The 27,387-nt window shown below is 44.9% G+C and overlaps 1 protein-coding gene across 1 annotated transcript; it reads left to right on the top strand.

Annotated features, from left to right (window-relative positions):
• Window positions 1-902: 902 nt before the first annotated feature.
• On the top strand, window positions 903-27,387 carry TCEA2 (transcription elongation factor A2). The gene is made up of 8 exons (XM_039326954.1): window positions 903-1,136; window positions 4,895-4,957; window positions 6,422-6,527; window positions 9,832-9,919; window positions 17,994-18,127; window positions 20,561-20,617; window positions 24,559-24,713; window positions 27,217-27,387. Exons 1-8 carry the CDS (start codon window positions 1,065-1,067, stop codon window positions 27,385-27,387), a joined length of 846 nt encoding a protein of 281 aa, XP_039182888.1. The 5' UTR covers window positions 903-1,064.

Here is a 27,387-nt window from a genome sequence, read left to right as displayed (position 1 = left end):
TCCATCTTCTTCCCGACCTAAAAGACCTTGACCGGTTGCAAGGTCACCCAACTGGCTAGATTAGCTTAGCATCTTACCCCATACCAGTGTTTCTCAACCTTGACAATTTTAAGACATGTGGACTTCAACTCCCAGAATTCCACAGCCAGCAATGCTGGCTGTGGAATTCTGGGAGATGAAGTCCACATGCCTTAAAATTGTCAAGGTTGAGAAACACTGCAGCATAGGCGTAATTAAGGCCCACAGACTCTTTGCAAGGCCAAGCTCTAACTAAAGTAGGATAATATAGAATAATGTGGAATAATAATAATAATAATGAAAAATCATTAAAACAATGATGTGTCTGCATTATTACTGGAATAAAGCTGTGTTAGCAATCTGTGACTAACCAAATGCACATTGCACTTGGAAACAATGTATGTAGCATAACTGTCCATTGTATGCCTGTGAGAAACTAACCTAAAGTAATACAATATAGATTTCTATTTGTGCCCCTTTGTTCCTGAGAAAAGAAATGTATAAAACTGTAGTTTGAACCCTCCCTCAGCGTTCAGAATTGTTTGTCTTCACTGCTTCTGAACCTTGCGCAAATAAATCTCTCTGCTAAACCCTCTGGAATTCGTAAAAGTCTCTTTCGTTTTCTACAAGATAACAGTCCGTCCTGCAAAATTCCGCGGGGGGGGGGGTGGGCGGGCTCGCAAAGGAAAGACCTGGCGAAAACCACCCCCCCCCCGCAGAAGCAGCCGAGATTGCTGGGATTTGGAGTCCGTTCCTCAATAGCTAAGCCTAAACCGCTTCCTTTCCGGGACTACCGTTCCCGAAATGCTTTGCGAAGCGAACGCCCAGGTGTGGCGCGCGCGGCCCTCTGGGAGAGGGGAGAGGCCGAACTTCGCTTCCCAGCATGCCTTGGGCGGGCGTCCAAAACGGAAGAGGCGTTGCCCTGGTCACCTAGGAAGCGCGCCCGCTCTTCGCCGCGGCTCAGCCGGCAGCGTCCCGGGGACGGGCTTCCTCGCCTCCCTCCTCCCCGGGGCCGCAGACCCTGCGCGGAGCGGAGAGCCGGCGCCATGGGCGGGGAGGAGGAGGAGGTCCTGCGCATCGCCAAGCGGCTCGACAAGATGGTCGCCAAGAAGAGCGTGGTGAGTGGGGGGCACCGACGCCGCCCGCGCCTTCCCGGCCCGCGGAGGAGCCCGTCCGGAGGCCCTCCCTCCACCACCGCCGCCGACGCCGCCTCCGAAACGTTGCTCGGCGTTTCCAGTTTCTCAAAAGAAAACCCAGTCCGTCCTCGTCGCTGCCATGGCAACGCCCGCGCCGCATCGCCTGGAGAACGGGCCCCGCCCAAGACAGCCGTTTGGCCCCGCCCCCCGCCGCCATTTAAATGCTTCAGCCGTTAGCCACGCCCTCGCTCTTGCCGTGAACCGCTCGTGGCCCCGCCCACTTCTCTAGCGCTTCGCCCGCCCCTTTTGAGCCACGCCCCCCCTCTCCCCGATCGCTGCAGCCTTGGCTGGCCCCCTTCGCCGTCCGCTTCTGTCCGTTTTTTAACTTCTCGCGCCCTCCCGCGGTTTTCTTGGGCTGAATCCGTGGGGCGCTCTAGGAAAAAAAGGATCCCTGTGCTGGGATCCTGCCTGCTCGTTTCTTTGCGTGCTTCCAGATTCCTTTGGGTTGATCTCGATTCCGGGGGATGCTGCTTGTCCTTAAAAAAACTGCTTTTTCCCTGGGAGATTTTTTTTGACCTGTTTGGCTGGGATTTCCTGGTGGTCTTCCATCCAGGTAGCTTCATTGTTTTGAGCCAATCCAAACTTGACATGGGGTTGCCACCTACTGTAAGCAAAGAGAAAGGCTTCCTCAAATTGCTAATGACATCCATGTAGTTTTCTTCCCAGTGGCATGGAACTGGATTGTTGCTGCTTCCTTCTAGGGTGGGTTTCTGGTTCCCAGCCCTGAAATCTCCTGGTGGTCTTCTGACCAAATCAGGCTTTTAAGAAGAGACTGGACAGTCACTTGTCTGAAATGGTACAGGGTCTCCTGCTTGAGCAAGGAGTTGGACTAGAGGACCTCCAAGGTCTCAGCTCTGTTATTCTGTACAGGTAGTCCTCGACTTACGACAGTTCATTTAGTGACTGTTTGAAGTTACAACAGCACCGAAAAAAGTGACTTTATAACCCTTTTTCCCACAACCGTTGCGGCATTCCCCCTGGTCACGTGATCAAAATCCAGATGTTTGGCAACTTGACTCGTATTTATTGACAGTTGTAGTGTCCTGGGATCATGTGATCCCTTTTGCGACCTTTGGACAAGCAAAATCAATGGAGGAGCCAGATTCATTTAACCATCGTGTTACTAACTTAACAACTGTAGGGATTCATTTCACAGCTGTGGCAAGAAAGCTGGTAAAATGGGACAAAACTCATCCATCAAAATGTCTTGCTTAGCGACAGAAATGTTGGGCTCGGTTGTAGGTCGAGGACTGCCTGTGTTCTTTCTTTTGGACAGGGGAGGTCAATCTGGGACAAAGAGGGTGGTCTGAAGTCAAAGCGGCTTGGGGATGGTGTCACAGGCGCACCGCAAAGGGTGGGGATCATGACGTCACGCCCAGCGTTTTGCAGATTTGGAGACACCCCCCCCCAAGTTCCTGAATGCTTTTCACTCCCCCAAGGACTAACTTGATCCAACTGCTCAGGCTCTTGAACTCAACCAAGGTTGCATCAGTGCTCTCCATGATTTTATTAAGGTGTGATGTTGCTTATCCCAAAAGTGTTTTTTCAGGAAGCAACTGGACTTTCTTGTTTTTCTTTGAAGATGTTTCGCTTCTCATTCCAAGAAGCTTCTTCAGCTCTGACTGGAGGGTGGAGGAACAGAAGGATTTATACTCCTTGCAGACAGCTGGAAGTAGTGCAAATGTGTATGGAGCTGTCTTCTCTGCAGGGCCCAGGGCAGAAAACATCCTGTAGCCAAGAAGGCTCCACACCCATTTGCACCCCTCAGGTGACCCTGAGGACCCAGGTAAACCTCCAAGTAGTCTCACTCTCTAAAAGAAGGCAAATGACCAGCTGTCTGCAAGGAGTATGTTGTTGTTAGTTGCGAAGTTGCGTCCAACCCATCGCGACCCCATGGACAACGTTCCTCCAGGCCTTCCTGTCCTCTACCATTTTCTGGAGTCCATTGAAGCTGTTGCCTGCTGCTTCAGTGACTCCATCCAGCCATCTCATTCTCTGTCGTCCCATTCTTCTATTGCCCTCCATCTTTCCCAGCATTAGGCTCTTCTCCAGTGAGTCCTTCTCATTAGGTGGCCAAAGTACTTGAGTTTCAACTTCAGGATCTGGTCTTCTAAAGAGCAGTCGGGGTTGATCTCCTCTAGGACTGACCGGTTGGATCGCCTTGCAGTCCAGGGGACTCGCAGGAGTCTTCTCTAGCACCAGAGTTCAAAGGCCTCAATTCCTAGGCACTCAGCCTTTCTTATGGTCCAACTTTCACAGCCATACATTGCAACTGGGAAAACCATGGCCTGGACTATACGCACTTTTGTTGGCAGGGTGATGTCTCTGCTTTTTCGTATGCTGTCTAGATTTGCCATAGCTTTCCTCCCCAGGAGCAAGCGTCTTTTAATTTCTTGGCTGCAGTCCCCATCTGCTGTGGTCTTGGAGCCCAGGAAGATAAAATCTGTCACTACCTCCATTTCTTTCCCATCTGTTTGCCGGGAATTGAGAGGGCCGGATGCCATGATCTTGGTTTTCTTAATGTTGAGATTCAAGCCAACTTTTGCACTCTCCTTCTTCACCTGCATCAAGAGGCTCTTTAGTTCCTCTTCACTTTCTGCCATTAGAGTGGTATCATCTGCATATCTTAGCTTGTTGATGTTTCTCCCGGCAAGGAGTATAAATCCTTGCAAAATCCACGGCAATTATTACGTGAATTTATTTATTTATTTATTATTTATTTATTTATTTATTTACGAGACTTATATACCGCTTTAAGTGCAAGCACTCTCTAAGCGGTGTACACCAGTAAGCAATGTGTATATATATATATATATATATATATATATATATATATATATTATATATATATATATTTTACATTGCCCCCAACAATCTGGGTCCTCATTTGACCTACCCCGGAAGGATGGAAGGCTGAGTCAACCTTGAGCCGGTGAGATTTGAACCGCTGACTTGCTAAACACAGTCAGCTAAAGTGGCCTGCAGTACTGCACTCGAACTGCTGCGCCACCTTGGCTCATCCCACAGTCACTAAGCAAGGCGGAGTCCCGCTCTTGATTTTGCTTGTTGGAAGCCAGCTGGGAAGGTCACATGTGACCTGGGATACTGCAGCTGTGATAAATGCATGCTGGTTGCCAAGCCGCTGAATTTTGATCACTTGACTTTGGACATAGTGTGACTGTTGCAAGGGTGAGGACACGCCATAAATCACTTTTCCCCCTGCTGTTGTAACTTCCAGTGGTCGTTAAACAAATGGTTGTAAGTCAAGGGCTATTTCTGAACTGTTTCGAAGAAACCACCAACTCCATTCCCTTCTAGCACTGATGATGTTACCAAGTTGGGTCATGAAACGTCTGCAAGAAAACAACCCAGCTCAGAGCGTGTTAAGGATCCCACCGATTAAAAGTCCTCGGAAACCTACAATCTTGCCTAATTTGAAAGGTTTAGTGTTAGGCAATCCCATTTTGATTTTTCTTTTGTTTCATATATATGATTTCAGTAGATATACTGTATATTTTGATTGAACTAGCTTTTCCCATTCCTATAGTGTACACCCCCGTCTGATTGGTAACGGCCCCTCTATTTCTGCTTAGACTTGGGAATACATCACCTCATCAAAACAATTTAAACAATTGGAAGTTGGATGTCTCATAACTTGTGGAATTTCTTTTGTTTTCGAGGAAGGGGCAATGGACTTGCTGAAGGAACTGAAAAGTATGCCGATAACACTTCATTTGCTGCAGGTAAATCACGGTGCTGACTCTTTTTTTTTCTTTTTAACTTATTCTCAGTTTGACTTGACTACTTTGGAAAAAAAAAAAACATTTACTTGATCATGAGTACATTCAAGTCCTGCATTGTCTGACTGTTTCTACCCTTCTCCTAGTTTGTGATACATGCTTCTAATTAATTTGTTCCACTATATAAGATCTGTGGTCTTCAAAATCCATTTCAGGTTGCGATTAAGTGTCCAGCAGCATGGAAAACAAAATGTTTCTGTATATGATAAAGAGGGAGACCCAGGTGACACAGTATTGAATAACTGGAGGTTGTATAAATATTTATAGAAGTATATACCGAGGAGGTTAGATAAATAGAAGTATTAATGTAAGAGAAAATTAATCTTATTGTATATAATACAGACAGGGAAATTTGGAGAGAGGAGTTGCTCGGACATTACCCCTGAATTGTATCTGAAGAAGGATGAGAGGGAAGAAAGGAGAGGAGAGAGAAAAGAGTAAAGGAGGGGAGAAGGAAGGTTGGAGGAGAAGAGGAGAAGTGGGGAGAAAGGGGAGGAGAGCGGTGAAGGAAAGAGAAGAGGAGAGGAAGAAGAGGGAAGTAGGGAAGAGAAGAAAGGGAGAAAGAAGGTAGAGAAGAAGGAGTGTGAATACAGTGGAAGGGGAAATGGGCGAGCAACACCAAAAGTCATGGGTATGTATTTATTTCATTTTATTAAAAGCATCTTATATATGAACGTAAAAAGAATGTATGTTAACATCTGATAAATATCACGGTATATGTATGGGGGAGAGTTTGGAAAAATAAAAAATTAAAAAAAATGTTTCTGTATGGAGCAGGGGGGAAAATGGGACGGAGATAAGGTTTATAGAACTATGCAGGTAGTTTTCGACTCACAACCACAGACGAGGCCGAAATTTCCACTGCTAAGCAAGACAGTTGTTAAGTGAGTGATGCCCCATTTTCTGACCTTTTTTTTGCCATGATTGTTAAGTGAATCACCGCAACTGTTAAGTGAATCATGTGGTCATTAAGCGAATTTGGCTCCCCCCCCCTCCTTGACTTTGTTTATCAGAAGCTTCCTAAAGAAGATTGCAAATGACACTATAATAAATAAATGCCGGTTGCCAGGCACCCCCAAATTTGATCACATGACCCTGGGGATGCTGGAACGGTTATAAGTGTGAAAAGTAATCATCAGTCACTTTTTTTGTTCAGCACCGTTGTAACTTTTGAACGGTCATTAATTGAACAGCTGGCTGTAAGTCGAGGACCACCTGGGCAATTATAAAGTTGCTGTATTATGGAATCAGTGCAAATTGTCAAATAATGACAAGTAACTTGACCTTTGGGTAATAATGACAAGTAACTTGACCTCTTCTCCTGCCTGGGGCAATTTAGTCTAGCTAGTGAATTTGATTTAAGCGATTTGCTTAAACGAGAACCCGTCCCTGTTTGATATTTTGCAGTCTACCCGAATCGGGATGTCGGTGAATGCCCTTCGCAAACAAAGCACAGATGAGGAAGTGATTGCACTCTCCAAATCGCTTATCAAAGCTTGGAAGAAACTCCTAGGTAAGAAGCAGCCAATACTATGGGCGAATCAAATAATAATAATAATAAAAAAAACACCTTGTGGAATAAATCAAGATCCAGCTTCTTTGGGTTTTAAGCTACGTCGTGCTCACGCAAAATGTGAAGGCAGGAATCCCGTCATAATCATTTACCCTTCTTACAATCTTCTTTATTCCTCCCTCTTATTGGTATTATTATGACCATGATGATTATTCTATTGCAGTGTTTCTCAACTTTGACAATTTTAAGGCATGTGGACTTCAACTCCCAGAATTGCTGGCTGTGGAATTCTGGGAGTTGAAGTCCACATGCCTTAAAATTGTCAAGGTTGAGAAATACTGTTCTATTGCTTCGCGTGGACCCTGAGAGCTTCTGTATGAAAGACAAATTCCTCGTGTGTCCAATTCACACTTGGCCAAATAAAGTAGTTTAATTTCTTTTTTTTTTTCATTTATTTTTTATTATTTTTTTTCCCCATCAACATATGTTAATTTTTCCAATCAACTAAGTTGTCTGGAGTTTGCTAAGCTAATACATGTTCAATTCCTAATCCTTCATTCTTTTCTCTAACCAAGAGTAAAATAAATTCCAAATTTGATAGTAGTTTGTGTCTTTCAACCTCATAGTTAATCTGTCCATCTCTGCACATTCCAGTATTTTCCTGATTATTTCTTCTGATGGCAATCCTTCATTCCTCCAGTATTGTGCAAAAATTATTCTCGCTGCTGTGGTAATGTGTAACATTAAATATAATTTCTGCTTATTAGTCTTTTCAGGCATAACGCCTAGTAGAAAAAGTTCAGGTTTAAAATCCACTTGTTCGCCCAGTATTTTTTCTAACTACATATGTATATTTTTCCAATAAGCCTTTGCCTTCCCACATGTCCACCAAATATGATAATACGTGCCTATGTTATGTTTACATTTCCAACAAATTGGCCAAATAAAGTAGTTTAATTTCTGTTTGCATGTACATAAACCTGGTTAGCCTTCTTGGTTCAACCGGTGAGGAAACTTGACCAGATGAACTAAATCTGCTTTTATTGTAAGGCTACGTTAACAGAAGTTTGCAAGTCTGAAGGTACAGATTTCCTGTCTGCCCACTTTTAACTGCTAGACACAGTGTTTCTCAACCTTGACAATTTTAAGGCATGTGGACTTCAACTCCCAGAATTCCACAGCCAGCATTGCTGACTGTGGAATTCTGGGAGTTGAAGTCCACATGCCTTAAAATTGTCAAGGTTGAGAAGCACTGTGCTAGAGCCATCGGGGCCGGTCCTTCCTAACCGTTAAACCAGTTTTTCTCAGCCTTGGCAACTTTCAGATATGTGGACTTCAACTCCCAGAATCCCCCCCCCACCAGCAAACAATTAGGGCAAGACCGGCTAGGGAATTCTGGGAGTTGAAGTCCACACATTTGAAAATTGCCAGGTTGGGAAACACTGCTGTAAACTCTCAGAATTCCCCAGTCCTAACTAACCTTACAGCACTATGGTAGTATTGTTCATGAATTCCTAATTCCACTACAGCTAGTCCTCGACTTAACGACCACAATTGAGCCCAAAATGGATTGTAGCTAAGTGAGAAATTCGTTAAGTGATTTTTGCCCCATTTTTACGACCTTTCTTAACTGAATCACTGCAACCTTTCTTAACGGAATCAGATTCACTTAACAACTCGGTTGTTAAGTGAATCTGGCTTCCCCATTGACTTTGCTTGTCAGAAGGTCGCAAAAGGGGATCCCATGACCCCAGGACACTGCGAGCGTCGTAAATATGAGTCGGTTGCCACTGACCATGGGGATGCTACAGTGGTGGTCGATGTGAAAAACGGTCATAAGTCACTTTTTTTAGGGCTGTTGTAACTTTGAACTGTCACTAAATGACCTGTTGCAAATTGAGGACTACCTGTACTTCATACTAAGTCCATGAATACTGGGATTCTGATAATCTACCCTCAAATTGTAACGATATTTACTTCCAAATTAAATTTAGTTCAATTTTTGTTGTCAGTGGTGGCGAACCTGTGGCATAGGTGCCAGAGGTGGCACTCGGAGCCCTCTCTTTGGGCACACACACCGTCTCCCCAGCCCTGCCTCCTCCCACGGCCCCCTCCTCACCAGCAGCCCCCCTCAGAGGAGAGTCGCCCCTGGGCACGGCCCACACAAAGCAGCGCAACCAAGGACATGGTAGCCGGGCAGCGGGGACAAGACTCCACCCTTGCGCCCCGTCGCGCGCAGATGATGCTGCGGGGCATGGACGGAGGGCATGGCTGCCATGATGCTGCTGGGCTACCTGGTGATCTGTGGCGGGCCGTGGAGGTGGTGGGTGGTCCATTGGGCAGGGCGGAGTGGGGACGGGGGGGCAGTTTTTGGGCACTCGGTCTCTAAAAGGTTCGCCATCACTGCTGTAGGTCGTAAAAAGAAACCAATATCAATTGTGCACCTTCCAAAAGTCAAAGCAATCAAACAGGAACGCGCTTCAGGTCCAAACAGAGGACAAACTAAAAAGAGTCTCCAGTTACGGAGAGACACAGCCTTAACCTTGAACGTCCCCCCTGCTGTATCTCTTCGGAGAAGTACCGTATATTCCGGTGTATAAGACGACTTTTGAGAGCGTCGAAACAGCCTCCGAACTCGGGGGTTGTCTTATACGCTGAGTCATCTTATACGCCGGAAATAAGGTAGTTTCTGGTGTATAAAACGACTTTCTAGGCATGCGACTTGGCGTCGATCATCTTATACGCCGGAAATAACGTAGTTTCCGGCGTATAAGATGACTTTCTAGGCATGCGACTCGGCGTCGATCATCTTATACGCCGGAAATACCGGTAGTTTCCGGCGTATAAGATGACTTTCTAGGCATGCGATTCAGCGTCGATCGTCTTGCAACTCGGCGTCGATCGTCTTGCGACCCGGCGTCAAACTCGGGGGTCGTCTTACACGCCGGGTCGCCCTATACGCCGGAATATACGGTAACAAAAATTTCCAGGAAAAAGATGTAGTTTAGAAGTGGATCCTTTTTCCTGGCGAAAGCTGGTTTGTTGTTCGGTCGTTTAATTGCCCCCCCCCCCCAAAATAGCATCCCCTCTCCGTCATTGTCCACATCATGACAGATATTCTTCCAAGCCCCCTCAGGTGTTAAACAGACAGAGAAACGTGGATGATGCTGTTATCTACTGCTTTGAAAGAAGACCTTATGACCAAGGAACGGGCCGTCCTAGCAGCTGACTAGTGGCACAAGGCTTCCTTAGGGCGACGTTCATTCTTTACTGCTTGTCCTTCTTCCTCTTTAACTTTGTCCAGATGCCTCCGAAGATAAGAGAGATGCAAAAAAGAAGAATTCGCTGCCAGAGTCTTCTTCAAAACAGACGGGTGATTCGCGAGACCAAAGGTAATTCTTAGCCAGAGATAGTGGTATTGTGCCCGTTGCCCAATTAACCCATCCAAGTTTTGTTTCAAATGTTCATTTAATTCATCTCCCACCTTTATGATTTGTTTTATAAACAGTTCAAGGCATAGCCAATACTCTTTCTTCCTGCTATTCCCCCCCCCCCACAATAACAATCCTGTGAAGTAGGCCGGGCTGAGAGAGAGACTGGCCCAAGGTTACCCAGCTGGCTTTCATGCCTAAGGTGGGACTAGAATTCACAGTCTCCTGGTGATTGGCCCAAAGTCACCCAGCAGCTTCCATGCCTAAAGCAGAACTAGAACTCCTAATCTCCTGGTGATTGGCCCAAAGTCACCCAGCAGCTTCCATGCCTAAAGCAGAACTAGAACTCCTAATCTCCTAGTGATTGGCCCAAAGTCACCCAGCCAGTTATCATGCCTAGGGCAGGACTAGAACTCCCAATCTCCTGGTAATTGGCCCAAAGTCACCCAACAGCTTTCATGCCTAAGGCAGGACTAGAAACTCACAGTTTCCTTGTTATTGTCCAAAAAGTCACCCAGTTGACTTCCATGCCTAAGGCGGGACTAGAACTCACATCCTCCCAGTTTCTAGCCAGATGTCTATTATTATTAATATTAATATGGCTTCCCTACTTAGCTTTTCAAATGGGGAAATGTTACTTCTCTATTGACAAAGGTTCCCGAGAAGCGATGGTGGCTCCATTTTGACAAATAGGTTATAATGTCCTATTCTGAATCTTACAGTTACAAATGGAAAAAAAAATAAACACCTGCAAAACACAGTGGACTTGGTGCATTTCTTTTTATTCTTGTTTATGATTTGATTAACTTTCTTCTTTCTTTCTCACGCTGTTCCTTTTATTAATAAAGACCATTTCTCCTTTTGTTGCTTTATTTCATTTGTACTTTTATTTCTTTCTTTATTAACCCAGTTTTCTGTTTATGTACATAAATTTCTTTCAACTAAGTAGTCTCACAATGCCACACAAAGGGATAAGGATCCTTTGGCCAGTGATTAAAAAATTACTGTCAACGCCACCTGTCCTAAATCTTGCAATTCCTCGCCTCCAAGTGTACCAATGTACATTTATTCCACATTCCTTCGTAGGATTCGCCCACGATTCTGCGTGTGTCAATCAACACCTCAAATTAGGGGCTTGCAATTCCCAATCAAAGGGCTCGGAGTAGTCCTATTAATTTCCCATGATGTTGATTGAAGCATTTTCTGGATAGAAACACATAGATATTTAATGTTAAAAATGATTCTACATAATCTGAACACCTAAGAAGTGATTGGCCAGTTGGTTCGGCCATTACTCCGCTGAACACATAATTCCCAGGGTGCTGCCTAATGTCCATGTGTATTTCCCATGTAATATGGCTGCAGTAATATTTATGCTTATTATTATTATCTTTCTTCCTCCTCCCTCTTATTGGTATGATTATTTTATGAGACAATGGGCTAATTGTGAATTTCCGTGGACAAGATTGTTTCAGACTAAGATTAGTCAATTTCAAGTTGTGTCAAATTATGATTATCATTTTTCTGTTGCTTTGCATGTACAGGTAGTCTTTGACTTACGGCCACAATTGAGACCAAATCTTCTGTTGTTAAGTGAATTTTGACCCATTTTACAGCCTTTCTTGCCTCGGTTGTTAAGTGAATCACTGCAGTTGATAAGTTAGTAACACGGTTGTTAAGTGAATCTGGCTTCCCCCACTGGCTTTGCTTTGCAGAAGGTCGCAAAAGGGGACCATATGACCTTGGGACTCAGCAACTGTCGTAAGTATGAAGCAGTTGCCAAGTATCTGAATTTTGATCAAAAGATCATAAGGATGCTGGAAACGTCATAACTCTGAAAAATGGTCGTAACTCACTTTTTTCAGCGCTGTTGTAACTGTGAACTGTGACTAAACAAACTGTTGTAAGTCGAGGACTACCTGCACACTGAGAGCTTCGGTACCGGAGACAGATTCCTTGTGTGTATAATCAGTTCGATTTAGCCTTGAGTCACATCCCACTAGATGCAGGGCTAGGCCGCCTTGGCTCTTTTATGACTTGTGGACTTCAACTCCCAGAATTCCTGAGCCAGCCATGCTGAGGGGAAAGGGGGAGGTTTCCAAGCTGAGCCAGGCTGGCTCAGGAATTCTGGGAATTGAAGTCCACGAGTCATAAAAGAGCCAAGGTTGCCTCCCCCTGATGTAGCCTTACAATAAAATAGAATATTTAAATATTAAATATTTAAACCAGGGGTCTTCAAATTTGGCTCTTTTATGACTCGTGGACTTCAACTCCCAGAATTCCTGAGCCAGCCATGCTGAGGGGAAAGGGAGAGGTTTCCAAGCTGAGCCAGGCTGACTCAGGAATTCTGGGAGTTGAAGTCCACGAGTCATAAAAGAGCCAAGGTTCCCCACCCCTGGCCTAGTCCATTGTTTCTCCACCTCAGCAACTTTAAGATGTGTGGATTCCAACTCCCAGAATTCCTGAGCCAGCCATGCTGAGGGGAAAGGGAGAGCTTTCCAAGCTGAGCCAGGCTGGCTCAGGAATTCTGGGAGTTGAAGTCCAACAAGTCATAAAAGAGCCAAGGTTGCCTAGCCCTGTGACTAGAGCAAATACTCAGTAACTCAGTGAAGCACGACCGATTGTAACGTTCGGATGTTATGAATGATTTTTATTGTCCCAAAGGTGCTTTTTCAAGAGGCAACTGGACTTCCTTTGTTCTTCCTTGAAGACATTTCGCTTTTCATCCAAGAAGCTTCTTCAGCTCTGACTGAATAGCGAGGAATGGAAGGATTTATATTCTTTACAATTATCTGGTCGTTAGTGCTCTTTCTGAGACTCGTTGAGGCCACTTGGAAGTTTACCTGTATCGTCAGGACCCCCTGAATCAGAGTACAAGTAACGGAATAACAGAGTTGGAAGGGACCTTGGAGGTCATCTAGTCCAACCCCCTGCTCAGGCAGGAAACCCTATACCATTTCAGACAAATGGCTGTCCAATCTCTTCTTAAAAACTTCCACTGACGGAGCACCCACAGACCATAAGCCTCCAAGTGGTCTCAGTAACACTGCTAAGGACCAGATGACTGCAAGGGATATAAATCCTTCCATCCTCCACCATTCAGTCAGAACTGAAGAAGCTTCTCGGATGAGAAGCGAAACGTCTTCAAGGAAAAACCAAAAAAGTCCGGTTGCCTCTTGAAAAAAAAAGCACCTTTGGGACTAACAAATCTCCACAGACAGATGGTTGTTATACATCTGTGGCTTTAGAGAAAGGGTATGATAAAGCAAACAGACCGTAATTCATGTGAATATGGAATTGGTTTGATTGCTGAATGTGAGAAGAGTCGATACACTCACGGAAGCAAACCAATGTACGACAAAGCTCGGGGGAATGGCTTAACATCACATCACGGTGTCTGGGAGTTGAGTCCTGGCAACTGGAATTTCTTTTCTGTTTGATTCCAAACATTTTGCTGCTTATCCAAAGTAGCATCTTCAGTCTGGGCAAGCTGGTTCAGGCAGAGTTCTTCAACCTTTCCGTGTTGACGGCCCAGAGGGAGACTGGGGGGGGGGGAGCGGGTATGGTTTTGTGGGAGGGGCAGACGTTTCATTACCCAACTAGGTAACCTCATCAGGAATGTAAAAAAACCAGTCGTAAGTCACTTTTTTTCAGTGCTGTTGTAACTTTGGTCACCAAATGAACTGATAGTTGAGGACTATCTGTGTTAGATTAAGACTGTCATCATTCTTAGCCAGCTTTAGCTTTTGGGCCTCCTGCCTGAGGCGTGACTGGAGTTGTAGTCCGATTGACTAGGCCAGGGGTCTTTAAACTTGGCAACTTTAAGACTTGTGGACTTCAACTCCCAGAATTCCTCAGCCAGCCCTGAGGGCTGGCTGAGGAATTCTGGGAGTTAAAGTCCACAAGTCTTAAAGTTGCCAGGTTTGAAGATCCTTAGACTCTAGGAAAGTCCCACAAGGGTTGTGATTTAACTTTCCAAGTGACCCGTTCGTTATCAGCATAAACACGTTTTCCTCAGTTTTAAGCATGTGCAGGGCTAAAGGCTGAACAGAGCCTTTGCACAGCAGGTGTTGAAGTTACTCAGAGATCCTTCCGGAGATTAACAGTTAGTACTGCTGAGTCGAAGACAGTTCAGACTGACTTATATATATCCTCTTGAGCCAGAAGTGGTTAAGTAGATAAGCCACTTAAATGAGGTCTGTTAAGGATTTAGTGCTCCCGAGGCTCAGACTAATTGGTATTAGCGGTGTATTACATTATATGCATTGCCGTGAATTAAATTCAACAAGGTTGGTGCTGCACCAGGTTGGTTAATACGTTTTATGCACCCTACTTGCCTTTTCAGGTATCTACTGCCCAGGTTCTGTTTTGGGGGGGGGGGATTCCTTACTTAGGAAAGCTAAACTGCTATCTTATCATAAGATAAGAAGCTTGCACATCCCAGCATCTGAAGCCCATAAAATTGACCTACTTCACAGAGTAATTGGAAGGACCCCTTTCAATCTGGATAGAAGTGAAATCTTGGATATACAGGCAGTCTCGAACTTACAACTATTCATTTAGCGACTGTTTAAAGTTACAATGGCACTAAAAAGCGACCTCTAACTGATCTTCGCCCTTACGACTGTCACAGTATGACCACAGTCACATGATCAAAATTGGGGCACTTGGCAACTGGCATGTCTGTACAACAGTTGCAGTGTCCCCGGGTCCTGTGGTCACCACTGGTGAGTTTCCCAGCTGGCTTTTGACACGCAAAATCATTGGAGGAATCTGGATTCTTTTAACGACCACATGATTCATATAATGACCTCAGGGATTCGCTTAACATCATGGCAAAACACGCTGGAAAATGGGATGTATGAACAACTGCCTAGCTTAGCAATGCAAATTCTGGTTTCAGTTGTGGTCATAAATCGAGAACAACCAACGTCAATGTTATAGAACACGGGTCATCAAACTTGGCAACTTTAAGACTTGTGGACTTCAACTCCCAGAATTCCTCAGCCAGCCGTAGCTGGCTGAGGAATTCTGGGAGTTGGTCCACAAGTCTTAAAAAGTTGCCAAGTTTGAAGACCCCTGTTATAGAAAGTTTATTCTATTAAACTACATGCCTTATTAAACTATTCTATTAAACAACATGCCTTATGATCTCTTTTCTGAATAATTTGACAATTTGAAATGAACAGGAGTTGTGATCTCGTGCTCACAAACACATTGTGAAGTTTACCAGAGTCCAAACGTTCCCTTTATTATCTTTGATGGATCGTTTTAGTTTCGTAAAAAAAGAAACTGGGCCCTAATGCCATTGTATCATTGGCTATTCTTCCCTCCCTCCTTGTTTTTCATAATATTTTTCAGAAGAAAGCAGTCTGCACATACAGTCCATATATTGGGTTAATCATTGATCCAATGACGTTGCGTAGAGTCAGTCTGAAGAATTGTGTTGCATTCCCCCAGTGCGTGATTCACAATTTGGCTTATTATTTTCATGGTCCTTCTAAAACATCTTTGCGAATTAAAGTTTAGGTCTAAGATTGCTCAGGCCAGATAAAGAAAACCAGCTCTTTACGCGGAGTGTTACCTGAGGAATGTCTTGTCATAAAAATGGCTCCTGGGCAAAAAAGCTTAACGTAGGATTAAAGAAATGTTTTATGGAGAGGATCTGTTGGTTTGCTTGGTTTCCAGGCTAAGGCCACCTTTACAGGAACAATAGCCTTCTTGTCCTGTTTAAAGGTTTCCCAGAAATAAAGGTAATCCTTGACTTAAAACACATTCATTTAGTGACTATTTGAAGTTACAACTACACTGAAAAAAGTGACAGGAGCGTTTTTCACAGTTATGACCATTGCAGCATCCCCATGGGCAGGGGTAAGCAACCTTGGCTCTTTTATGACTTGTGGACTTCAACTCCCAGAATTCCTGAGCCAGCCACGCTGAGGGGAAAGGGAGAGGTTTCCAAGCTGAGCCAGGCTGGCTCAGGAATTCTGGGAGTGAAGTCCATGAGTCACAAAAGAGCCAAGGTTGCCTACCCCTGGTCTAGTCCATTATTTCTCCATCTCAACAACTTTAAGGTGTGTGGACTCCAACTCCCAGAATTCCTGAGCCAGCCTGGCTCAGCTTGGAACCTCTCCCTTTCCCCTCAGCATGGCTGGCTCAGGAATTCTGGGAGTTGAAGTCCACCAGTCATAAAAGAGCCAAGGTTGCTTACCCCTGCCCCAGATGTTCCCCTCACATTCAGAGGCTTGACAACTGACTAATATTTATGACAGTTGCAGTGTCCCGGGCTCATGTGATCCCCTTTTACGACCTTCCGACAAGGAAAGCCAATGGGGAAAGCCAGATTCACTTAACAACCTTGTTACTAGATTAAGAACTGCAGTGATTCACTTAAGAACTGCATCAAAAAAGGTTGCAAAATGGGGCAAAACTCACTTAACGTCTCCCTTAGCAGTGGAAATTTTGGGCCCCATTGTGGTCGTAAGTTGAGGACTACTTTATAGCGTTGACCATAGTGGGAACAGGGTGCTGTCTTAGCTGGATTTTTTGAATCAGGAAAAAATGGATGTTCCTAATCTGAGTGAAAGTCAGCCTTTAAGCCAAGAATTTTAATGATAAGGAAGCTGCTGAGTAAATTTTACAATGGGACTGCTTCAAATCAGGGCCAAGCACATACAACGGCAAAAAAAGGCATTACTATTACAAGCTAAGAAGGAGAAGGGATTGTAGCTATAAAGGCTTTTTTTTTTTTAACTCTTTAAAATTTTAGTTCCTCTGTTTTTGCCAATTTGTTAAAAAAAAATAAAAATGGACGTCACCGTGCTTAATTTTCTAAACCAGGGGTCTTCAAGCTTGGCCCTTTGATGACTTGTGGACTTCAACTCCCAGAATTCCTTAGCCAGGCACACGTGTGCCTGGCTGAGGAATTCTGGGAATTGAAGTCCACAAGTCATAAAAGGGCCAAGTTTGAAGACCCCTGATTTAAATCCTTAGTGTGCTCCTGATTATACTTTCACTGTCTTGTCAGTTGCATTTCCAAAACTCTTTTCTTAAATACACCTAATATCTTTTAGTGAGTATAATCATGTATAGGTAGTCCTCGACGTACGACCACAATTGAGCCTCAAATTTCTGTTGTGAAGTGAGACACGTGTCGAGTGAGTTTTGCCCCGTTTTACCACCTCTCTTGCCACGGTTGTTAAGTGAATCACTGCAGTGAAAAAAATGGTTGTAAGTCCCTGTTTTCAGTGCTGTTGTACTATTGAACGGTCACTAAATGAACCGTGGTAAGTCGAAGTAATCCACTTATCTGGCGAACAGGGTAAGAAAGATAAGGAAATTAATTTTTATCTTCCAAAGGCTCGGAAGACTAAAAAACAAATAGACTTTAAACCAGAATTAATTTTATTAGGAATAATAGGAGCTAATTATGACAAAGATTGCAGACACTTAATACTACATCGACTAATGGCAGTAAGAATTGTATTTGCCCAACATTGGAAAAATGAAAATTTCCTAACTGAAGAAGTCCTAATTAAGAAAATTCTAGAGTGTGCAGAAATGGATAGATTGACTTTAAAGATAAAAGAGAAAGAAGACTCAGTGTATTTTAAAACATGGGATAATTTCTATCAATGGCTAGAAAGACGAATTAGAGAGAAAGGAATGTGATGTATAATTTTGAATATTAGCAAGAAGAAGGCTATAGAGTGATTAATTAACATTGTTTATGATAATTAACTATTATCTATTATTGCTTGTTAAACACACGAACCCAGACATTATGCTGTTTGCTAAATATTGAGAATGTTATTTGGAAAAACCCCAATCCTAACCTTAATCCTAACCCTAACCTAAATCCCAACCCCAACTCTGACCCGACCTTATTCCTAACCCCATAAAAACTAATAAAATCTATACAAAGACTCGGAAAGAATAAGTAATATTCCCGGTCAAATAGGAGGGAGGCTTTCAAAACGTCTAGAAATTTAGAATGATACCTCGAAATTCTGACAGGTTTGTTTTTCTCTTTCAGCTCTATCAAAAGGCAGGAGTCCATAAAAAGTCCCACCACGCCCAAAATCACAACTTTCCCCCCCGTGCCCATCACGTGTGACACAGTCCGGAGCAAATGCCGAGAAATGTTAACTTCTGCTCTCCAGACGGACAGTAAGTCATGGGAGAAATGAGCATGGCCCTTGTCTCCTAATTTTCTCTTCTGCAGACCATTTTTTCCTTCTAATAGTTAAAAACTCTGTTAAATACAGCCACCTGTTATGTTTCTCTTGTTCCTTGCTGGATTCAGGGCGAATAGCAATAGCACTTAGACCAGTGGTTCTCAACCTGTGGGTCGGGACCCCATTTGGGGTCGAACGACCATTTCACGGGGGTCGCCAAACAACGCAGTCCGCCATTTTTTCCCCCCCTTTTCCTTAGCTGTGCTACTCCCTTTTATTCTATTGGCTTTTGAAAGCCATAGAATAGACTCTCTTGAATAGAGTCTAATTCTATTGGCTTTCAAAAGCCAATAGGAATTGTCCAGGCTGTCTCTGCCCTGCTGAGCCCGCCAAAAGCCCCAGTCTGCAAACGGTGCTGCACCAGTTGAGTAGTCCTTGACTTACGACCGGTTGAGTAGTCCTTAACTTACAACCGGTTGGGGGTCGCGGCATTAAAAAGGTTGAGAACCACTGACTTAGACTTATATACCACTTCGCAGATTCTCTAAGTGGTTTATAGAGTCAGCCTATTGCTCTCCCCCCCAATTATCTGGGTCCTCATTTTACCGATCTCGGAAGGATGGAAGGCTGAGTCAACCTTGAGCCAGTCAGGATTGAACTGCTGGCAATGGGCAGAGTTAGCCTGCAATGCTGCCTTCTAACCACTGCACCACCATGGCAGATATAGATATAGATAGATAGACAGACAGACAGTCAGACAGCCCTCTCTGAGTGGTTTAAAGAGTCAGTCTCTTGCCCCCAACAATCTGGATCCTCATTTTACCGACTTCGGAAGGATGGAAGGCTGAGTCAACCTTGAGCCTGGTGGGAAGTCTAACCACTGCGCCACCGTGCCTCTTAACTAATTAGTTAATCGTTTGCCTCCTAAACGTTTGTACAGAGATATGTATAAATATGCTGCTTTAGTTCACTGTCGAATTGTGGGTTCCTTGGTGCTCTTTGAGTTTGGCTGTTTCCTTGCAGAAGTTTCATGACCCAATTAGGTAAAAGGAGATGGATGGTGTTATCTACTTGGGTCATGAAATGTCTGCAAGGAAGCCACGTTCAGGGAGCACCAAGGACCCCACAGTTGTCCTCCTCCTCTGCCTCTTCCTTCTACTTTTTCTCCTCCTCTTGACTTAATGAATGGTTGTAAGTTGAGGGCTACCTGTACAAGGGGATATTTGTAGCTGAGGGTTGAACGACGGGGTCCTTGGTGCTCTCTGAACTTGGTGGTTTTCTTGCAGATGTTTCACGACCCAACTAGGTAACATCTTCAGTGCTGGAAGGAAGTTTGGTTTGCGGCAGATGAGGAGGGGGGGGGAGAAGGAGGAGGAGGAGGAGGAGGAGGAGGAAAAGAAGGAGGAGGAGGAGGAGGAGAAGGAGGAGGAGGAGGAGGAGGAAGAGGAGAAGGAGAAGAAGGAGAAGGATGAGAAAGAGAAGGAGAAGGAGGAGGAAGAGAAGGAGGAGAAAGAGAAGGAGAAGGAGAAAGAGGAGGAGGAGGAAGAGGAGAAGGAGGAGGAGGAGAAAAAGAAGGAGAAGGAGGAGGAGGAGGAGGAGGAGGAGGAGGAGAAAAAGGAGAAGGACTGTGGTATCCTTGTTGCTCTCTGAGCTTGACTGCTTTCTTGCAGACATTTCATTACCCAACTAAATAACATGATTAGTGCTAGAAAGGAGTGCAGAGTGCAGAGAAGGAGGAGGAGGAGGAGGAGGATGAGGAGGAGGAGAAACGGAAGGAGAAGGAGAAGGAGGAGAAGGAGAAGGAGCTCTGGGATCGTTGGCGCTCTCTGAGCCTGATAGTTTTGTTGCAGACGTTTCATTACCCAACTAGCTAATTTCATCATTTGTAGATTTACAGGTAGTCCTCGAGTTGCAATAGTTTGTTTAGTGACTGTTCCAAGTTACAACAGCACTGAAAACAGTGAATTATGACCATTTTTCACACTTACGACCGTTGCAGCATCCCCAGGGTCACGTGATCAAAATTGGAACACTTGGCAACCGACTCCTATTTATGACATGATGGTGTCATGTGATCCCCTTTTGTCGACCTCAGCTTGGCTTTCTTGAATAGGCATTACAGCTAGCCCTCGACTTACAGCGCCCCCAGACGCTTGGCCACTGCCTCATCTTTATGACGGTTGCCGTGTGATCAACCTTTGCAAGCTTCTGACAAAGCAAGGTCAATGGGGAAGCCAGATTTACTTAACAACTGCAGTGATTCACTTAACAACTGTGTCAAGAAAGGTCGTAATATAGGGCAAAACTCACTTAACAACTATCTCACTTAGCGACAGAAATTTGGGGGCTCAATTGTGGCCGTAAGTGGAGCACTACGTGCAATATCTACTCTTAAATATTCCTGTTATGCTCCTTTTTCTTACAGATGACTATATGGCCATTGGTGCTGACTGTGAGCAACTTTCTGCCCAGATTGAAGAATATATCCTTTCGTTGTTTATGGTGTCAGGAAACCAAACCAAAGAGAGATTGATATTGCCCAGATGTTTTGGCCTGCAGTCCCCTTACTCTCATTAGATGTGTGAAAGGCCTTGACCCTTGAATCCCAAACATCTGAGGGTATCACCTAAAAAAAAAAAAATACAGGATTCTGATCAGAGATTATTTCCAACGGAATCTCTGAATTATTATTTTTAAGGCCCTTTTCCCAGACTCTTTATATCTTGCCATGATATAAAAAAGGTGTTGAGACTCTGGAAAGAGGGCAGAGAAGAGCAACAAAGATGATCAGGGGACTGGAGGCCAAAACATATGGAGGACGGTTGCTGGAATTGGGTATATGTCTGGTTTCATGAAAAGAAGGAATAGGGATGACATGACAGCAGTCTTCCAATATCTCAGGGGCTGCCCCAAAGAAGAGGGAGTCAAGCTCTTCTCCAAAGCGCCTGAAGGCAGGACAAGAAGCAATGGATGGAAACTGACCAAGGAGAGAAGTAACCTGGAACTAAGGAGAAACTTCCTGACAGTGAGAACAATTAACCAGTGGAACCACCTGCCTCCAGAAATGGTGAATGCTCCAACACTGGAAGTCTTTAAGAAGAGATGGGACAGCCATTTATCTGAAATGGTAGAGGGTTTCCCGCCTTGAGCAGGGGATTGGACTAGATGACCTCCAAGGTCCCTTCCAACTCTTGTTTTTCTTTATTAAAGCAGTATACTAGTTTTCTCCTGGGCCCCTGAGCGACGTGATATTTTTGAAAGGGCTGAGAATTCTTCAGGATAGATCCCTCACACGCCCTGATCATTTTTTGGTTAGATTACTGTAACGTGCCGCATATGGGGCTACCCTTGAAGAGTTGGATGCTGCAACAGTACAGAATGCAGCAGCGCGGACCGTTCTGGAGGCTTCTGGAGCAGCACATGCCTCGGTTGCCTATTTGCTTTTAGATCATTCCCTCTTTAAGATTTCTGGGGGGAAGGAAAGTATAATGAAGAAAAACTAGCCAACAGTATATCTCCCCAGCACTTTACTTCTTGCCTAATGGCATCTTTTAAAAATTGACCATTTCTTGCACTATATCAATTCAGCTTAAGTGTATTATCCGTAGTATCCTATCTGATTGGCCCATATTACTGCTATGCTCCTTTTGACACAATAATCTCTTAAAACTCAGGAAACACAATTATGTGGGTGTTTTGTCCCTCATCTAGAGGACAAAAAGGATTGCTTTATAGAGTAGATAAACAGGTCACACAGGACAAAGGAGAAGAGTCTATCCCACTTGCTGCGGACTCGGTCAGCCGATGAATTTCGGCCGGCGGGGTCTACATAAAGACTCTTTTCTGCTCTGGTTTCCATCTTGTCGCCAGAAGTGAGATTCCTCCTCCATCCTTTTGGCTTTCTGGGGGAAAAAAAGCCTTAAAACCTGTCTCTTGCTGGCTGGTGGCCTCAACTGGGGGTACTTTTTGCTGGAGGCTGTCGATGGGGGGAGAAAGACGGCACCACCCTTGCCATCTGTCTCCTTGGTTTTTAGTCTCTATTTACCCTAAGTCTCGTTCAGTTTTCAACTGTTTTTATATTGGTCCTTTTATCGGCGAGGTCCTCCGTGGTCTCTGAGCTTAGTTGATTTCTTGCAGACGTTTCATTACCAAGCTAGGTGACATCATCAGTGCTAGCAAAGGGAAGAGGAGAGCCAACTCTGCCTGCATAGGCCAACCAAACAAACGTAAAATGAGAGCAGACCCCATTTCCTTCTAGCACTGCTGATGTTAGTTGGATCATGACATTTCTGCAAGAAGTCAACTAAGCTCAGAGACCATGGAGGACCCCACAGTCGGCCTCCTCCTCCTCCTCCTCCCTCTCCCCCTCCCCCTCACCACCACCATCATCACCCCACCCCACACTTCCTTGTAGCACTGATGACGTTACCTAGTTGGGTCATGAAATGTTTGAAAGAAAACACCCAAGCTCAGAGAGCACCAAAGACTCCACAGTCCTATTCCTCCTCCTCCTCCCCCTCCTCCTCCTCCTCTTCTCCCCCTCCCCCTCACCACCACCATCATCACCCCACCCCACACTTCCTTGTAGTACTGATGACGTTACCTAGTTGGGTCATGAAATGTCTGAAAGAAAACACCCAAGCTCGGAGAGCACCAAAGACTCCACAGTCCTATTCCTCCTCCTCCTCCTCCCCCTCCTCCTCCTTCTCCTCATCACCACCATTATCACCCCACCCCACACTCCCTTCTAGCACTGATGACGTTACCTAGTTGGGACATGAAACGTCTGCAAGAAAACACTCAAGCTCGGAGAGCACCAAAGACTCCACAGTCCTATTCCTCCTCCTCCTCCCCTTCCTCCTCCTCCTCCTCCTCCCTCTCCCCCTCCTCCTCACCACCATCATCATCACCCCACCCAACACTCCCTTCTAGCACTGATGACGTTACCTAGTTGGGTCATGAAACGTCTGCAAGAAAACACTCGAGCTCGGAGAGCACCAAGGACTCCACTGTTTACTCTTGCGCTAGAAATAATTCTCTTCTGTTGGTCTTGTTCAGTTTCTCAGACATATGGATTATGTCATTATTATTATTATTATTATTATTATTATTATTATTATTATTATTATTATTATTATTTCCTGCTGCTTCTAAAGGTATCATGCATGTGGAAACTCCAGCAGATGTTCTCTCCATTGATGGTGACACTTGATAAAATGTCCATCTCAGTCCTGAAGGTTTTGAGGACCGTCTCTTTGGGTGGGTTCATCATCATCATCATCAAGTTGGAAGGGACCTTGGAGGTCATCTAGTCCAACCCTCTGCTCAGGCAGAAAACTCTATATCATTTCAGACAAATGGTTGTCCAGTCTCTTCTTGAAAACTTCCAGTGTTGCAGCATTCACCGCTTCTGGAGGCAGGTGGTTCCCCTGGTTAATTGTTCTAACTGTCAGGAAGTTTCTCCTTAGTTCTAGGTTGCTTCTCTCCTTGATGAGTTTCCATCCATTGCTTCTTGTCCTGCCTTCAAGTGCTTTGGAGAACAGCTTGACTCCCTCTTCTTTGGGGCAGCCCCTGAGAGATTGGAAGACTGCTATCATGTCCCCCCTCGTCCTTCTTTTCGTTAGACTAGACCAGGGGTGTCAAACTCAATTTCATTGAGGGCCACATCAATATTGTGGTTGGGGAGGGGGCGGGTGGGTGTGGCCTACTGGGTGGGCATAGATGGAGTGGGTGTGGCCTACTGGGTGGGCGTGGCCATCTCTACATCGTTCGTGTCAAGGGTGCCTGTGGGGGCCTGGGCAGGAGTGGGACAGATCTGAGGGTCTCTGGCAGAAGGAGGTGGGACCGGGGCAAGCGCCAAGGCATGGTCCACTGGAGGAGCCTCACTGCCTGCCGAAACCCCTCCCCCGGAGCCCATCAAGCCGGATATGTGAAGTAGGTGAGGGCCATTTGCTGACCACTTCCAGGCGATGGTACATTTCTTCATTCCTCACAAAGGATGACACCTCCCAGCATGCACCCAGGGGACAGGGCCAATGCAGCAGGGGTTGGTTCCTCGCTGTTTCCAGACAGCCTTGTGGAGCTAAGACTGAAAGCGTTTCAGCTTTGATGGCCACCACAAAATTGTACATTGGCTCCCGGCCGGCCAGGGCCAAGGCAGCGGGGGCCGTTCCCTCACTGTTTCCAGGATGGCTTTGCGGGCCACATGAAACCACTTCGCGGGCTGCATCCGGCCCCCGGGCCTTGTGTATGTCTGTGTATGTGTATGTCTGTGTATGTCTGGACTAGACATACCCAATTCCAGCAACCGCTCCTTATATGTTTTAGCCTCCACAGACATTCCTGATGTGTTGATAAGATTCTGGCTGGAGCTACAGTAAACACAAACCTCTCCGTGTTGGTGATCCTTAACGGCACCTGAACTCATATTCCAAGATGTGAAGAACACAGACTTGAAGTATAAAAATCGGATCAGGAGCCGTCTCTCCAACCTCAAGGACTCCAAGAATCCCGACCTCCGAAAGAATGTCTTGTGTGGAGTGATCACCCCCGAACAAATTGCAGTGATGACCTCAGAGGTGAGGGAGGGAGGCTAAAACAGTGGTTCTCAACCTGTGGTCTAGGGACCTCTTGGGGGGGGGGCGGGACATCTGCGTGTCACGGGGGGGGGGCTGCAAAGGCTTTGAAGAAATGTTAAGCTTTAAATCCTCATTTAAGTCTTGGGGGTCCGTGGCCACAAAAGGTTATTGCAAGGGGGCCCACCGTAAAGAAAAGATTGAGAACCACTGGTTTAAAACATCTGTATTGGATCCATTCGATCTATTGCTGGACTACTACAGTCCTTGGTAGTTTTCACCGAGAAGCAAAAGTACAGGTAGTCCTTGATTTACAACCACAGCAGAGTCCAAAATGCCTGTTGCTAAGCGGGACAGTTGTTAAGAGAATCTTTGTCCCATTTTATGACTTTTCTTGTCACATGTGTTAAGTGAAACACTGCAGTGGTTCAGTTAGTAACACGGTTGAATGTGCTCAATGTAGATTGACATTCTTTGGTACTCAAACCACAAACTATAATAGTGGCCAAAATTGTGGAAACCTTTTGGGAAAAGTGTACAGTAGAAATAAGATAAGATAAGATAAGATAAGATAAGATAACCTTTATTGTCATTTTTAGATTGTGGGCACAACGGCACACATTTAAAAATGAAATTTAGTTGCTTGCTCTCAAAGTGTACACATCATAACGCACATTTAAGCATACTATATACAACATATGTATAGACCTACACCCTTACTTATAAGTAACATACAACTATTAATCACTGTCCATCTTGAATACATAACGGAAGGAGGAAGCTTCAGAGTTCATAAGGTGGATACTGTATGGAACGAAACTCTGGCTGAATCTGGATGTTCTGCTTCGGATGCCACGAAGCCCCCTCCTCCCAGAAGATAACAAGGAAAACAGGTCGTGAAGAGGATGTGTAGTGTCCCAGATAATCTTACGGACCCTGCTCAAGCAGCGCTTCTGTGCTATGTCCTGGATGGAAGGGAGGGAACAGCCAATGATCTTTTCTGCTGTCCTCACCACTCTCTGCACCGCCTTCCTGTCTGAAGCAGTGATGCCTCCAAACCAGACTGTGATGCTGTATGACAGGATGCTCTCGATTGTCCCCTGTAGAAAGTGGTCAGACAAGGGAAGGAAGATGTGCTTTTTTCATGCGGCGCAGAAAATGCAGGTGCTGCTGTGCTCGCTTCACTGTTGAGCAACCAATCAGCCTACTCGTTAGCTGCACACCCAGGAATTTGATGCTGGTAACCATCTCCACAGGTGAATCATTAATGCACAGAGAAGGGTGGCTGTGCCTGCCTTTTCTGAAATCAACAATGATGTTGTTTTTTTTCCAGTATTTAGAACTAGGCTGTTTTCCTTACACCAGTTCACCAACCCTTCAACCTCCTTGCGGTAAGCTTCCACCTTGTCATCCTGAATAAGGCCCACTACTGTTGTATCATCTGCAAACTTCACAATATGGTTGGTGGCAAACCTAGCACAACAATCATGGGTCAACAGGGTGAACAGCAGCGGACTTAAGACACAGCCCTGAGGAGAACCTGTGTTCAAGAAAATGGTATTAGAGGTATTAAATGCCACCTTTGGTTAAGTTTCCACCCATTTTTCTTCTAATTTCTTTATAACTGTAGCCTTGTTCACTTAATAATTCTATTTTACATTGCTTTCTGGGCGACCAGTCAACTCTTTGCACCATTACTTTAATTTTATTACGTTTTACAAGCTCACTAAATGAAAGAACACAAAAACCCCAACCAACTTGACAGCGATCACATAACACACTGACAAATGTCCGCCTCTCAGCTTCAATACATGACATCAATAACTGAATCCTACTGTGATCTGATTGGCTTATTGCCAAAACAAGATGACCCCCGATTGGCTCTCCAAACGCTCATGCTCATTGGCTACAATCAGGTAAAGGAAAGCTACCTGATCTCAACCTAAGCAAGTTGTGCTTCCTTTTTCTGGTTATTTGGCTATAACTTTTCATAGAACACAGTACAGATAATTGAACACACTATGTTGCATTACATTCATGATTAAATTATCTTTCCATTGATATATAATTTTATGGTACTACTCCCAAAAAAAGGTATTAGCCATCAGACCTCAAAAATACACTTTTCCCAAAAGGTTTCCACAATTTTGGCCACTACGTTAGAACTTGTCGCTGTCGGCTGCCTTGTGACTCGCTTTATTATTCCCTTAAGGCAGGGGTCCTCAACCTTGGCCACTTTAAGACTTGTGGACCAGAATTCCTCAGCCAGGAATTCTGGGAGTTGAAGTCCACAAGTCTTAAAGTGGCCACGGTTGAGGACCCCTGCCTTAAGGGAATAATAAGTGCCAGTTATTGGTTTTTTTTGTCCCCATATAGACCTTTAGCTATGCACTTTGGGATGAAGAGCCTTCAATGTTTAAAATGTTTCTGTGTTCTACCTTCAAAGGCGGCTGTCCCGTTTGCCTGCTGGGTACTGAAGTGACCCTTTGCGTTCTTTCCTGGACAGGAAATGGCCAGCAATGAACTGAAAGAGATCCGCAAAGCCATGACTAAGGAAGCCATCCGGGAGCATCAGATGGCCAAAACTGGAGGGACCCAGACAGACCTTTTCACTTGTGGCAAGTGCAAGAAAAAGAACTGCACCTACACTCAGGTGAGATTTCACGGGTTTTCTTGA

The sequence above is a fragment of the Crotalus tigris genome, unplaced genomic scaffold, assembly GCF_016545835.1.
Source record: "Crotalus tigris isolate CLP2741 ecotype Arizona unplaced genomic scaffold, ASM1654583v1 scf7180000024347.1601321, whole genome shotgun sequence".
In the NCBI taxonomy this organism is placed as follows: domain Eukaryota; kingdom Metazoa; phylum Chordata; class Lepidosauria; order Squamata; family Viperidae; genus Crotalus; species Crotalus tigris.
Note: the sequence above shows the minus strand (reverse complement) of the source record. Positions and strands in the feature narration are given on the sequence as shown.